The sequence below is a fragment of the Monodelphis domestica genome, chromosome 4 (assembly GCF_027887165.1).
Source record: "Monodelphis domestica isolate mMonDom1 chromosome 4, mMonDom1.pri, whole genome shotgun sequence".
NCBI lineage: Eukaryota > Metazoa > Chordata > Mammalia > Didelphimorphia > Didelphidae > Monodelphis > Monodelphis domestica.
This window is the reverse complement of record NC_077230.1, coordinates 332,612,015-332,627,435: the sequence shown is the minus strand read 5'-3', so window position 1 is coordinate 332,627,435 and position 15,421 is coordinate 332,612,015. Positions and strand designations below refer to the sequence as shown.

The 15,421-nt window shown below is 37.0% G+C and overlaps 1 protein-coding gene across 6 annotated transcripts in view; it reads left to right on the top strand.

The window, feature by feature from the left end:
- ANKRD42 (ankyrin repeat domain 42) overlaps positions 1-15,421 on the top strand; it is a 175,765-nt gene that overhangs the window by 73,248 nt on the left and 87,096 nt on the right. For 4 of the 6 annotated variants that reach the window (XR_001622318.2, XM_056794905.1, XM_016421956.2 and 1 more), the window contains 3 exons: positions 5,296-5,496; positions 9,491-9,616; positions 14,082-14,187. Coding sequence is in view for 5 of the 6 variants with exons in the window: in XM_056794905.1 (XP_056650883.1) it covers positions 5,296-5,496; positions 9,491-9,616; positions 14,082-14,187 (433 nt within the window). In the remaining variant the exon portion in view is untranslated. The other 2 variants (XM_016421959.2, XM_056794907.1) reach the window with 2 other exon arrangements.

Here is a 15,421-nt window from a genome sequence, read left to right as displayed (position 1 = left end):
TGAGCAAGGATGTAGAGATAAGAATTTATAGAATATTACTTTTAAAAATCATGAATTTAATAATATTTTACTTATTCTTTTAAATTAAATTTTATTTTTATTTTTTCAATTAACCAAATTTGCCTTTTCTCCTTCCCACCCATTTACTTCCTCTCTCAGTTGAAAAAGAAAGAAAAACAAAGCTCTTGTAATAGATATGTACAATCAAGCAAAACAAATTTTTGCATTGGGCAAGTTCCCAATAAATATATATGTTAGTTTATGCTCTGAGCCTATCACTTCTTTGTTAGGAGCAGGGAGCATAACATAATTCATCATGAGTTCTTAGGAATAATAGTTGATTATTGTGTTGATCAGAGTTCTTAAGTCTTTAAAAGTTGTTTTTCTTGACAGTCTTGTTGTTATTATGTAACTTTTTTTTCCCCTGGTTCTGCCCATTTCATCCTTTATCAGTTAGTGTAAGTCTTTTCAGGTTACCTTGAAATAATTTTCATCATCACTTCTTACAACATAACGTTGTTCTTTCACTTCATGTATTATTGCTTGTTAAGCCATATCCTAATTGAAGGGCATCTCTTCAGTTTCCAATTCTTTGCCATCCCCAAAAGAACTTTTATTAATATTTTGGTATGTGTAGATCCTTTTCCTTTTCCTTTGGCCTCTTTGGGATATTGTCCTGATAGTGATATTGCTGGGTCAAAGGGTATGTACATTATAATAACTTTTTGAATATAGTTCCACATAAAACATGAGGCTTATTCAGGGGATGGAAACTAATCCAATATGAATGAAATTTGAAACTAATTGCTTAGGGGCAGCTAGGGAACATAGTAGATAGAGTGCCAGGCCTGGAGGTGGGAGAACTCTGGGCAAGTCACTTAATCCCATTTGCACAGCTCTTGCCTTTCTATGTTAGAGTTGTCACTAAGTTGTCACTAAGACAGAAAGTAAGGGCCTTTAAAAAATGAAATAAAACTTAATTGCTTAAAAAACCTAAAATTTTTGATTCTTGATAATCATGTTTTGCAATAACAGCTTATATTTATATAGCTTATTACAGTTTATGAAGTTTCTTCACAACAACCCTTTAAAGGAGGTTGCATAAGTACTGCTACCTTATAGATGGAAAAATGGGCTCCCTAATATAGGAAGGAAGGAAAGAAGAAAGCTTTTATTAGGTGCCCATTGTGTACTAGGCATTATGCCAAATGCTTTACAAATAGTATCTCATCTGATCCTCCTGGGGGAGGGGAAGATAGGTACTATTATTATTCCTTTTTAATGTTTGAGGAAACTGAAGCTGACAGAAGTCAAGTGACTTGCCTCAGGGTCACATAGCTAGTAAGTAGTGGAATTCAAATTTGAACTCAGATCTTTTTTCTAGGTCCAGTGCTCTATCTATCAAGCTACCCTAGTTGCCTCTAAGTAGATATTACAGGATGAAATAAGACTCGAAAGGTAGTCTGAAGTCAGATTGTTGAATGTCAGATTAAAGGCTAAAATTTTTTTTTTTCAGTAGATAATAGTGAGGGCAGTAGAGTGATTTGTTGGTAGTTGTCTACTAAATTAATCATCTTCAATGAGAGGGATGAATCAGAATGGGGACAACTTGGAAATCGGAAATTGTTACCTAGTTTTTATCATTCTTTTAAAATTTCTTAAAATGTTTTTACTACCTTTGAACTTCCATGTCTTTCTTTTTATATATGATTAACCTTTTGGGGAAACCATCTCATGTTGTTATGACTCACTGAAACTAAGGTGTAGTGATAGGAACATTAGACCAGGAGTCAGTAAAACCTAGGTTTGAATACCATCTCCCATACTTAGTAGCTTTTTAAATGTGGGAATGTCACTCTTATCCTTGAGCCTTGGTTTCTTCATCTGTTAAAAAGAAGGATGCCTATAGTATGTTTCTCATAGTGTTGCCAAAAAGATATTTATAAAGCATGTTGCGAACCTTAAAGAGCTCCATAAATGTCGCCTTTTATTATTAGTAGTATAATAATCATTGGGTTTTACTCTTCCTTATTAACTTCTAATTGCTACCATAATTCTTCCTTTTTTTTAAACCCTCAATTTTTGTCTTATAATCAGTAAGTATCAGTTCCAAGGCAGAGGGGTGGTAAGGGCTAGACTTTGGGGGTTTAGTGACATGCGCAGGGTCACATAGCTAGGAAGTGTCTGAGGTCACATTTGAAACCAGGACCTCCTGCCTCTAGACCTAGATCTCTATCCTAGTTGGGGGCTATCTAGTTGCACCCATAATCCTTTCTCAGTGATTTTGTGTGAACAAAGCAATAGGCTTTTGTTCAGTCTAGCAAGTGTAGGGCAGATAAGGCCTTTTTAAATTTATTAGTCTTAGATATAGGTTCATATAAACTTGTCAATCTCCAAAAAACCTTTCAAATTTCAAATTCCAAAAAAATAGCTCTTCCTTTCTTTGGTTATCAAAATCATAAGGATGATGTAGCTGATAGTTGCTTAGTGAGGTATGATGAAATAGAATTAATTCTTAAAGGAGCTGAGATTTCATACATGTATGTTGTCCCTTCATATGTAGAGTACCTCCTTCACACCTTGGTAGAAATCTTTTATGAATTGTAGTTGAAAAAATTTATCCAATTTTCTGACAAGGAGTCTTTCCAAATTAAATAGGTTGGTCCTTGGATAATAAGCATTTAGCCTGTCTCCTGGTACATATTTGAAGTCTTTCCAGTTTGATAGGACTTACCCCCTGGAGACTGTGCTTTGCACCTGTAACCTTAGGGAACAAGGGGCCACTTCTGTGCTACAGCATGGTGCTGAAGTGTATAGTGTGTTGGCGAAGGATATGGAGTCATATTTTTGATTTTTAAAATGTTTATGCAAATAACCACTTGCCCAATGCATACTTTCAAGTTTCAACCTGATTTCTTTCAGGTATAAAGAATCATAAAAATACTATTACTGTTATAGCTTCATAAAAAAGTTTCTGCTCTCAGAACCAAAGCAAAAGGGAGCTTTCTGCTATGCGCTGAGTTTTTGCTATTTAAACTAACCTGGATGTGGAAAGAAGGTACAAAGAATTTGGTTCAAATTTACCACATGCTTCTTTTCTCCATCCATAGTGTCAATTGGAGGGATTAAATTGGGAATTCCAGGAGGAATAAAATATGTTGCCTAAAGAGATGCATAAGTATTTAATTTTAATTATTATGTATAAACATATTTATTTTTTCATACTAGTAAAATATTTTTATTATTTAATGTAACGATAAAACAGGAAAGTGCAGGTTCTTTTTTTGGTGTGTTCCAGAGTTAAGTGAAGTGGGAGAATCAGGGGATTAATGGGATCTTTATATAAAAATAGGGCATAAAAGGTTAGCATCAATTTTGACTGTTTTCCATTTATAGGCATAAAACTTCCCATATTCCCCACCTCCCTCCAACACATATATAAAGAATTATACAGTTTTAAAATCTAGAAAAAGTAAAAAATATAGTCAAAAGATCTTTCATTCCATCTTCAATATAAAATTGTAAACATTTATTTACATAAAGAAAATGTGTATAACAAAAATCTAAGCACTGTTTTATTTCAGTCTTGGTTTCTGGCAGATAAGGATGTTACTTCTCCTTACCTGCTCCTTGAGTTTATAAATAAAGCCTCAGACAGTTCCCTGGGGGACCCCAGGAGTTGCCTCTTATTGCTATGGGGCGGCAGCAAACAAGAAGCCTGACTTCCTATCTAAATAGCCACATGTCTAAGAACTGGGGCAATGGATGAGCCAGGCAGACAGTGGTGCTGCCTCTCCCCACCCCCCCACCCCCAAGGGAGGCCCTTTGGCCAAAGGAGAGAGGACATGAACTGTTCAGCTCCAGCCAATGCCCAAGACAGCCACAGACACGGACTGCTCTATTTTTGGTAGTAAAGGGGCCAAAGCAGCTAACCTAGCCTTTCAGTTTATGAAAATAAACCTGGGGTGGGCAGTGGGATGGGGAGGGCTACATGACTGTTCTGGCTTACTTGGCATTCAAGAGTCAAATTTAATTTCTGAAGAATTCAGGGGACTGAAAAGCAAGGGGGAAGGTCTGGATCTTTTAGCTCTTTCCCCATTTTGGGCATTTCAAAGGGAAAATGATAATCTTACCCTTAAATATATATTGATGAGATTGCAATTATCCTAATCTGCTCTCTGTGAATGTTGAAAGACATTAAGGAGATATAGCCTTGCATACTCATTGTGGCCATTACAATATGGTCTGAGTCCCCAGATTAATATGAGTTGGTATTTATAGAATACCAAATGTGGTGTTAAAGATTTATCACCTTTCCATGCTTGCTTCAGGAGCACATATACTAAAAATGTATTGGCCCACACTACAAATGGAAATTAAGTAGATTTTTCTTCATCTCAGCTATTAATTTAAGGGACATAAAATATAAATGTATTACTTCTATCTTATTGCTAGTCAGTCAACAATTATTATGAAGCATTTACTATGTGCCAGGTACAGGATAATGCAAAGAAAGGCAAAAAACAGGGTCCCTGCCCTCAAGGAGCTCACATTCTTATGGGGAAGACTATGTACAACAACTGTGCAGAACAAGATATACACAGAGTAGAGAGAAGACAGTCTCAGAAGCAAGGCACTAGTTGGGCTGGAGGGAGAAGCAGAAAAGCCTTCTGCAGAAAGTGGGATTTGAGCTAATGCTTGAAGGAAACCAGGGAAGCTAGGAGGGAAAGATCAAGAGGAAAAGTATTCCAGGCCTGGGGACCAGTTGGAGAAAAAGGCAGTTGAGAGATGGTATGTCAGATGCAAGGAGCAGCAAGTAGCTCAGTGGAACAGGATTATACTGTGGAGAAGGGGATGAAGAAGAAGATCGGAAAAGCAGGCAAGGCCCAGCTTGTTCTGAGCCAGAGGATTTTTGTATTTGGCCTGGAGTGCACAGAACACTGAAGTGACAGGTCAGGCCTAGGCTTAAGAAGACTACTTTGGTAGCTGAGCAGAGAATGGATTAGAGTGGGGAGAGATAGGAGGCAGGAAAGCCAACCCTGAGGCAGGCTAATGCAGGAGTTCAGGTACAAGGAGGTACTTAGTCAGCCTTTTTATTGCCTTTTGATAGGAAAGAGGAAGGACTGCAAGTGGAAAAGAAGGAAGTTCTATGTCTTCTCTTATTCAAGATGGCAACGGGAAGACTCAACTCTCATATTTGTGCAATCCTTTGAAAGTGAAAACTGGTGTGTTGGGATTACTTGTTAAAGCAAAAACTTCAGTTTTGATACTAACTTTGCCACCTTTATTTGACAGTTCATCTCGCAGCCATGGAAGGTCACCTTTACTGTTTTAAGTTTCTACTCAGTAGAATGAGCAGTGTAAGACAGACCTTAAAAGTCTTCAATGATAATGGAGAAAATGCAATGGACCTAGCACAGAGATTCTTCAAAGATAACATAATACAGTTTATACAGGGGACTGATTTTGAAGGAGATAATCGAAGTGATCAGGAAAGTAAGTACTTACTACATTTAGAATTTTCTAGCTTATTACAGTAGGTTCAGTTGACTTCGATAGATCTTTGGATCTTTGATTTCATCTATGTGGGGCACTTCCCTTACTGGCATAGGTTCTAACCGCTACGTACATTGTCTTTATGTATGTTGTTTGTGTGCTTCCCTACATTTTCCAAAGAAGATCCATGCAACATGCTGGAGACCTCTTGCAGAGTCTGTCTGTCTGTAAACATTTTTGAGCATTATTCTGTGCCTGGCACTCTGCTAAGCACTGGGGACACAAATAGAGTCAAAAGACAGCCCCTGCCCTCAGGTAGCTCCCAATCTAATGGGAGTGACAACACGCAAACTTCTCTGTGTAAACAATCTAGAGGCAGGACAAATAGGAGATACCCAGCAGAGGGGAGTCTTTAGAATTAAGAGGGTTGAGCAAGGCAGAGTTTTAGCTGGGACTTAGAGAAAGCCAGGGAGGCCAGAGGCAGAGATGAGGAAGGAGAGCATGCCAAGCCTGGGGAACAGACGAAGAAAATGGACCAGAGCCAGAGCATCTCATGGGAGGAACAGGGAGGAGGAGAGTGATGGAGTGACTGGGGTGGAGGTCAGGGGTGGTGTAAGAAGGTTGGAAAGGTGGGGAGGCTAGCTTCTGAAGAACATTGAATGTCAAGTAGAAGATTGTTTCTTTAATCCTGGAAGCGATAGGGAGATGCTAGAGTTTATCAAGTGGGATGGGGAATGGCAAGGTTGGATCTGTGTTTAGGAAATTTCTTTGGTGGCTAAAGAAAGGATGGATTGGAGTGGGGGGAGACTCGAGGTAGGCAGGCTGCCAGCAGGTGCTCTGTGTGTGTGTGTGTGTGTGTGTGTGTGTGTGTGTGTGTGTGTGAGGGGAGGACAGCATCAGAGCAGAGGAGAACAATGAAGAGATGTGGCAAAGGGGAGCTCAGCTGGCCTTGGCAGTAGATTGGATGTGGAGAGCAGGGAAGGGGAGATAATGACAAGCTGAAGATGACACTTGGGTTTTAGGCCTGGGGGCCTAGGACAGTGGTAGTGCTCTTGTCAGTAACAGGGAAGTTTGCCAGGGGAAAGAGTTTAGGACAGATTGAGCTTAAGCTATCTATAGGACATTCAGTTAAGGTAACTAATTAATAGACAGTTGGAGATGCCAGACTGGAGGTCAGCAGAGAGGTTATAAATAGGGTTTATGAGTTTATGAATAGCTTATGAGTAGTTTGTAAGCATAGAGATAAGCTTGGAGATATTACCATTGCAATAAATTGAATCACAAATTTTTTTGTTTCCCAGTGCATATAAAAGTTATGTTTATACTATATTATGTGTAATATATATAATAATATGTATATAGTACATATATATTATATAATAATATATAATAAATGTATTACATAATATATCTACTCTGTATAATAGTATTGTGCCTAAAAATGGGCTTACTTTAACTTGAAATACTTTATTGCTAAAAAACGCTGACCATTGGGGCAACTGGATAGCTTGGTGGATTGATAGCCAGGCCCAGAGACAGGAGGTCCTGGGTTCCAATGTGGCCTCAGACACTTCCTAACTGTGTGACCCTAGGAAAGTCACTTAACTCCCATGGCCTAGCCCTTACTGCTCTTCTGCCTTGGAACCAATACACATTATTGATTCTAAGATGGAAGGTAAGAGATTACAAAAAATGCTGACCCATCACTGAGCTTTCAGTGAGTCATATATATTTTTGCTGAGAGAGGGTCTCGCCTTCATGGTTTTGTTTTGTTTTGTTTAGGTATGGATAGAACATTTATTCCAGATCACACAAATAAGTAATGTCAACCATGAGAATCTTGGTGTGTCTGACAGAATCGTTTCAACAGAAGTTGGGCATTTAAATTATTACAACAAGTGCAACTGCTTGGGAGACAAGTTATATTCAAGTTATAGTGTTGTGATGTAAAGTGCTTTTTTTTTTTTTTACAAGATTGCTAAATATTGCCTCCATGTTGAAGGCTGCTAACTGGTCAGGGTGTTTGGTTGCTGGAAGATTGAAGTGTCTGTGGCAATTTCTTAAAATAAGGCAACAATGACGTTTGCCTTAGTGATTGACTCTTCCTTTCATTTCAGCATTTAGAGACCGTCATAGGGTTATTAGTTGGCCTATTTTCAATATTGTTATGCCTCAGGGAATGGGTTGTCTCAAGAAGAGGGTCTGCAGGTTGAACACAAAACATTTACTGATTAGCTTTGTTGTCTTATATGGGTATGATTTGTGGTGCCCCAAAACAATTGGAATAGTAACATCAAAGATCACTGATCACAGATAACCATAACAGATATAAAAATGAAAAAGTTTGAAATATTACTAGAAGTAGCAAAATGTGGCACCAAGAATATGATGTGAGCACACACTGTTGGAAAAATGGCACCAATATACTTGTCTGTTGCAGGATTGCCATAAACGTGTAAAAAATGTAATATATATGAAGTGCAGTTAAGTGAAGCACAATAAAATGTCTGTAGACTTAAGAATCATCAGTATTGAGATAGCTATTGAATCCATGGCAGCTAAAGAAATCACCAAGTGAATAAATCCCAAGGGAGAAGAAAAGAGGCCCAGAATGGAATCTTATGGGAAATCCATGGTTAATGAGGCTTTTAATATCTCCTGTGTGCCAATGTACCATTTAGCTTTCTATCTTTTTCCTCTCATTCTTATCATGTGAGTGACTGGTTGCCTTTCCCCAAAAGATTTAGTCTTGATGATGTCTTTTCTTCCAATTCTTGTGTGTAAATAATCATTGGTAACATGGTATAGCCTATTTAAAATATATCCTGTCTATCTCCATTGCCTTTTAAAGACCACTTATAATCTTATTTTTTCCAGATTCTGGTGTTCTATGATTCAGTTCCTTATAGAATCCAAAGTATTTGTGTTCATCATTGGGCATTTGTAGCAGGGGAACAGCTTGGTGTTGTTGAAATTGCTATTTTCCAAATGGGATTCAATTTCTTCTTTAAATGCTTTTACAATATTCTGTCTTAAAATTCAGTCTTATGCCAAGATATATTTTTAAAAGTGTTTTGTTTTTCTGAACTAGACAAATATCAACAAATATGAATATTTCTATATTTAAAGAATAACAGAAAAAGAGGATTGTACATGGAACAATCTCAATACATATATCTTCCCTTAAAAAGACTTTAATTTAGCACATTAATTTCCTAGCTATCTCACTCACCTGTGATATCAAGTGAATCCTTCTCCTCTTTTCTGTGCCTTTTCTTTAAATGCTTTGTTGACTTAAAAAAAATTTTTGATGTTCTCACTAGTTATATATTTTAGACAATGTTACAAGGAAGAGATAATCTTCTCCCTATTTCTCTCATTTCAAATCCTCAATGCCCATATTATCTTGAATACATATAAAAGAAAGCTATGCTAATACATGAATTATCCAAACATGGCATTTTCTTGTTTTTGAAGTCTTGGGGATGACAATTTTTGTGTGATTAATAGTATTCTTACTTTAGGATTCTGCTTTTATTGCTTTGAAGAGGCTGAATAGTATATTTGGAAAATACTGAAATTTAGAGTCAGAAGACTTGTGTTTGGTCTCAATATTTTCACTAATTGGCTGTGACTTTGGATAAGTTTCAACCACTCTGAAACACAGTTTCTTTATCTGTAAAATGGGATTAATAATGCTTATCATTGCGACTTCACAGAATTATTGTGAAGATTAAATGAGATGATACATATAAAGCATTTTATAAACTGCTATATAAATATTAGCAATTTTTGTTTGACATTGCATTTGCTAAATTAATTTCAAAAGTGAGTGGCATATTTGAGATAATTTTAAGGGCTAAAATTTGAAACTATTCATAAAGAAGCAAATAGTAAGTTTATATATAGGCATACATATATGTAACCCATATATATATGTATTTATGTATTGAAATGTTGAACATTTTCTTGACATTATAAATTTTTTCTACAGCTTTAGCATTTCCAGGTCATGCAGCTGCTTATAAAGGAGATTTGGAGATGCTTAAGAAATTAGTGGAAAATGGAATAATCAATATTAATGAGCGTGATGATAGTGAATCTACTCTTTTGCACAAAGGTCAGTAATTATGTTTCTCATTTCATTTGCAGTAGTTAAAATTGTTGCTGACATATTTTAAAATGATTACCCATTACAAAAATTAGTTGAAACTGACAGCTGACTTTTCTGAGACTTCTAGAAGACAACAATACATTTAACAAATTACAAAAATGTTTGCATTTCAAACTAAATATAATTCAGTTCAGCTTGTAGCATAAAAAATACCACACATGGAGTTAGAATACCTTGTTTCAAATTCTATGTCTGTTCTTATATGTTTAAATCATATTAACTGTATTACTTTGGGCAAGTCTACAACCTAAACTAGGTCTCAGATTTCTCATCTATAAAATGAGGATAATAATACTTTCACTATCTTCCTCGAAGTGGATTATGTAAAGATTAAGTAAAAGAACTTTCTGAATTATGGAGATATAGTTTAGTGTGTGTGTGTGTAAGTGTATAACCACACAGGCAATACTCCATCAAACCTGAAGGGATAGAGCAGATTGTCTAGCTGGGAGCTCTGACCACCCATGTGTCACTTAAGACAGAGAGCTAGGCTAATAAATGGTGAATTGTTCAGCATGAGAGGAGGCTGAGACACTTTTGAGATGCAGCCTCTAAGAAAGGCAGTATTGAGGCAGAAACCCAGACCTAGAGTCCAAAGGACTTGGGCTTAAATCTGGCCTCAAACACTTCCTGGCTGTGTGACTAGGTAAGTCACCTAACCCCAATTGCCTAGCTCTTGCCACTATCCTCTCTTAGAATTGATACCAAGACAGGAGTAAGAATTTTAAAAAATTCAATGGAAAGGTCCTATTCTTGGGTTCAGAAAGCCTCAGCTCAAGTTCATGTGACCATGGGCAAATGATCTAATTCTTCTGAGCCTCAACTATAAAATGGAGATTATAATACTTTTTCTGCCTTCCTTATAGGGTTGTTCTGAGGAAAGTATTTATTCGTTTTAAAAAATGTTAATTTTAATTTTGCCCCAATTACATGTGAAAATGTTGTTAAAATCCATTAAAATTTTTTTTTGAGTTCCAAATTCTCTCTTTCCCTTCCTCCTACCCCTCTTCTTTCCTTGAGAAGGTAAGTAATTTGATGTAGATTTTACGTGTAAAATCGTGTAAAACACTTTTCGATATTAGTCATTTTGTGGAAGAGATCTCAAGCAAAACAAAAGAAGAAAGTGAAATGTAATTTGTTTTGGTCTGCATTCAGACACTGTCAGTTCTTTTTCTGGAGGTGAATGGCATTTTTCATCAAGAGACTTTAGAATTGGGGGCTGCTAAGTGGCTCAGTGGATAGAGAACCAGACCTAGAGATGGAAGATACTGGGTTCAAATCTAGCCTCAGACTCTTCCTAGCTGTGTTACCTTGGGCAAGTCACTTAATTCCTATTGCTTAGCTCTTATCGTTCTTCTGCCTTGGAACTGATGCTCAGTATCAATGTTAAGACAGAAGATAAGGGTTTAAAATTTTTTTAAAATTTAAATTAAAAAATTTAAGTATTCTTTGATTCATTATATCTATCACTGGAGGAATGAATTACTTCTAATTTGGGTTTTGGCTTATATCTAAGGTCTTCCCAAAAAGAGGAGAGTAGAAGAATTCTAAATGTACAATGTGAATTGGATATTTTTGTACCATTCACAAAAGAAATGTCAATAGACACAAAAGATATATTGCACATATTGACAAGACTTGAGCAATCAGCATAAACTTTCCACTACTGTTAAAATTTGCCTGGATGCTGTCATAAACACTGGAGCATGAAACTAGCAGTTTGTGAGATTAGACTACCAGGTAGGGGTTCCCCATGTCACCTCAGCTCTGGACTGTACCCTTTGTTGCAGATGTCTTATGACAAGCTGCACCAGATAGTGGGCTTATCCTCCTGCTGGTGGTCACCTGTCCTGATACTTTGGAGTATCCTCTCAGCACCCAGGAACTCCCAGCAGAGGACACAGGACCACTGAACCTCTTGAACTCTGCAGGTGGCCTCCCATCCTGGACACGTCCATCTTGGGGTCAGTCGCCATTCCCCTGCGATCAGGAAAGAGCAAACATCAAAGAGTCTTGTCGAGGCAGGACATTGTCTTTATCTGTCACAGAAGTGGGAAAAAGGTTGATTTATCCTTCTCATTCTCTATGGAAAGGCCTAGAGCTTTATGATGCCACTTGGACAGTAAAAGGAAGAGAGTGTCAGTGGTGGAGTCATTTATTTTTTAAAAAATCTGAGTAATCAGCTCTTCCTGCTAAAAAACTAATAAGAGGATCATCTTCTCATTTCAAAGTGCCAATCCTTGCCCCAGCACTGAGTCATGTAGTAAGTGATCAGCCACAAGATTCAACTTCTATTTAGATCTTTACAATTTGGTGCAAACAAATAAGCCCCAAAAGACACTTTCTTAATGTTGTCACATTTTTTACATCAGAATAATTTCCACATATATATATATATTTTTCTCCTCCTTGAAATACTCCCTTTGAACAAAAACAAAAAAATTCATAACTAAAAGTAACTTCCTTGGTTTCGTGTTAAGCATTCATCAGCCATAGTCATCTGACCTTTGGATTCAAGATAGTTATCCCATTCATCTGGAGTTCATTTTAATTTTTGTATTGTTTTTATTTAAATTATTATGATAATTGCTTATATATTTCCCCCTAATTCTGCTTATTTTGCTCAGTTCATAAAGTTCTCATATTTATCTGTGTTCTTTATATTCTGTTGTTTCTTATGGCATAATATTACACTATCACATTCTTAATATTGCCTTTTATTTAACCTTTCCCAACTGATAGACACTACTTTGTTTCTGATTTTTATTTGTTACAGCAAAAAAAAAAAAAGAAAGGTGCTAAATAGCTAAAGCTTTTAGATAGTTGACTATTTTGGGAGTTCAAGTTGTGAGCCAACAGTGGAGAAATAACCCTGGGTCTGAACTTCTCTGCAGCTCTGTACTTAATTTTTGAAATAATTTTCTCTTTGGTTCCTGGATGGTTCTCTTTTCTCCTGCCATAGGTCCTGCTTCTGGAATTGGCTTAGTCCTCGCCTTTTTATGTCTATGTAGGGAGAGTATGTTTTTCCACTACTTTCTGGATGTGGTATCACTTTCTGATTTATATTAACATGGTTAGGGTGGCTCAGTGACTAGATTCAGGCCTAGGGATGAGATGTCCTGGGTTCAAATGTGGCCTCAGACATTTCTTATCTGTATGACCCTGGGCAATGCCCATTGCCTAACCCTTATCACTCTTCTGCCTTGGAACCAATTCACAGTAGTGATTTTAAGATGGAAGGTAAAGGTTTAAAAAAATGAGGCAAGGATTTAAAAAGTAAATTAATAGATAAATTGCCACATCTGTGGAGATGGTTGGAGGAAAGCAACTCCCTTTTTCCTCTTTGTTGCACTCTAGTAGATGTGCAGGAGTCTTCTCCACAGCGACCTGAACTGATGAACTCTTCACCTGCTGGAGAGATGGTCTCCTGGGCCAGTCACCCCATGGTGAGATTCCATGGCTGATGAGACGAGAAAGGGATTGAAATCTTCTAGAACCCTGGAGTCTTTCTAAGGGTCCAGGTTCTTCTCACTATTTGACTCCTAACAAGCCTTCCTGGATTTTTGCTCCCTCCCAAACTGACTGTCTCTATAGGGGTTAATGCCCTGCAGGCTTGTGGCCAACCTTTTTTCTGTCCAGTGGCCTTGCTCCCTTCCAACTCAGGCAGAGGTATACTTGCTTGGCCAAGGGAACACTTAGAGTGTTTACACATTAACATCCTGTCATCTATTATGATATCCACTGGGTAGGAGGGGAATCACTTGATCAAAAACCAGTTTCACAGACCAGAAAGTAAGTCATTTCAGGTAGCAAAAATAGGACAAATGAAGTTGCTGAGATGAAATTGAACTTATATGAAAGAGCGAGGAGACCAGCCTGGCTGGCATGGAATGGTGATTAAATGGATGGGTTTTTTGTGAAGATATAGGGTTAAATAGGTAACAGGGACCATGATTTTCCGGAATTTTGAATGTCATGTTCAGTATTTAAAAAAAAACAACAATGATTTTATAGATGTGAAAATTAGCTTCATTAGTGAAGACCGTAAACCTTCCATGCCTTAGTAGGCACATTTCAACATATTATTGTGTCCAAAACCAACACTCTGTGTCTTCTGATGGCCAGCTTTGTGGTGATCAGCCTTTCCCCCCTTTTCATACTGTGCTGTTCTTTGGAGGGCAGATTCATCATCAGTGGCTTAGCCAGACGGGTCAGGGGTTGTGTAGTTAGCAAAGCCTTTGAGAACTCAGGGTCATCCTCATAGCACAAGGAGGCTTTAGTGAAAGTTCTTGCATTTTAGGAGAAAAGAGTATCACTGATTCTTTGTACAGGTATATGAGTGGAGGAGTGACCAAGATTCACTCTGATTCAGTAATCAGTAACCACCTCACTGTTTTCTGTTTTACTTTAGCTGCTGGACAAGGTCATGTAGAATGTTTGCAGTGGCTAATTGAAAAGGGAGCTGATGTTAATATTACCAACAAAGCTGGGGAACTTGCAGTTGACGCAGCTAAGAGGTAGTAAAGACCACCTATTTTATACAGATTTTTTTCCCTTCTAAATTTTCTATGTATTCTCCTCTGAACTCTTCAAAGCTAATGGATAACTTGTATTAAGAATGAAAGAGTGAATATCAAATGAGAGAATATTTTTAATGCTCTCTGCTAACCTTACAGCTCTACATCATCAATAGCAGCCTCCTCCTCTTCCTTCTCCTTATTTTTCTTCTTATAATTTCATCCTGAATCATATTTTTGTCCTCATGTCAACTCAGTTGTGTAGCTGGCAAAGCCTTTGAGAATCATATCATGTCAACTCAATTATCTTATAATGTGAAGGGGTGTTGGCATTGATGATGAAAGTCATCTACATTTGTGTTTCAACTGTTTGTATTTCTATGTAAGTACATTTGAAGTTTAGGGAATTAATGACATTTAATGAAGCCACATTCTGAATTGTTTAAAGCAGGGAGTTCTAAAAAACTACTTGGATTTCTTCCCTTGATCTCCTGATTCTTTTTACCACTTGATATTGGAATTGGATAGCATTATCTCTCTGGAAAAAAAAGTATGCCAATTTACAGAAAACTACATTCCCCCACCAAACTTTTTTTGTTTTCCCCTTTCTGTCTAACATATTCCTTTGAGGAAGGAGAAATAACTAAATGCTTTGTTGTGGAAGACCTTTCTTTTCATTTTTTATGGAATTGAAGAAATGGTGATTAAAAAAGAATTTGGAATGCAAATAACATGATGTGAAGTAAGGTTTGCCCTGAATAAGTTGCAGTTGTACATAATAAGCCTTTAAGATAGCTTAATGGTGACTGCTCTAAGACTTGGTCAGTTGTCCTTTTTAAGCAAGCTTCAGATCAATAGGGCTTAGAGGGTTTGCACTAGAGTAGATTCTTACTCCTTTGTGTCTATATGTACATTTTTCTCCTTTGTTTCTAAAATATTTTTAAAAAATAAATTGGAAACCTGAATCTCTCATCTATGATCGTGAGGCATTAAATTAAGCTGGTAATTTGGAGATAAAATATCCAAACACTTAACTTTGGAAGCACTTCCTTTGCCTTTTGATTTCTTTTCTGAAGTCAACCATACCACATTCCCTTGTTAAAGTATGACATAATAGTCATTTTAGTCAAAATCATAATAAAAATTCAGACAGAGAATAAATTGTGGCAACTCCTAACCACAATTAAATTTTCATTTCTTTTACAATACAAATGGTTAGATTCAGTACTTTTGA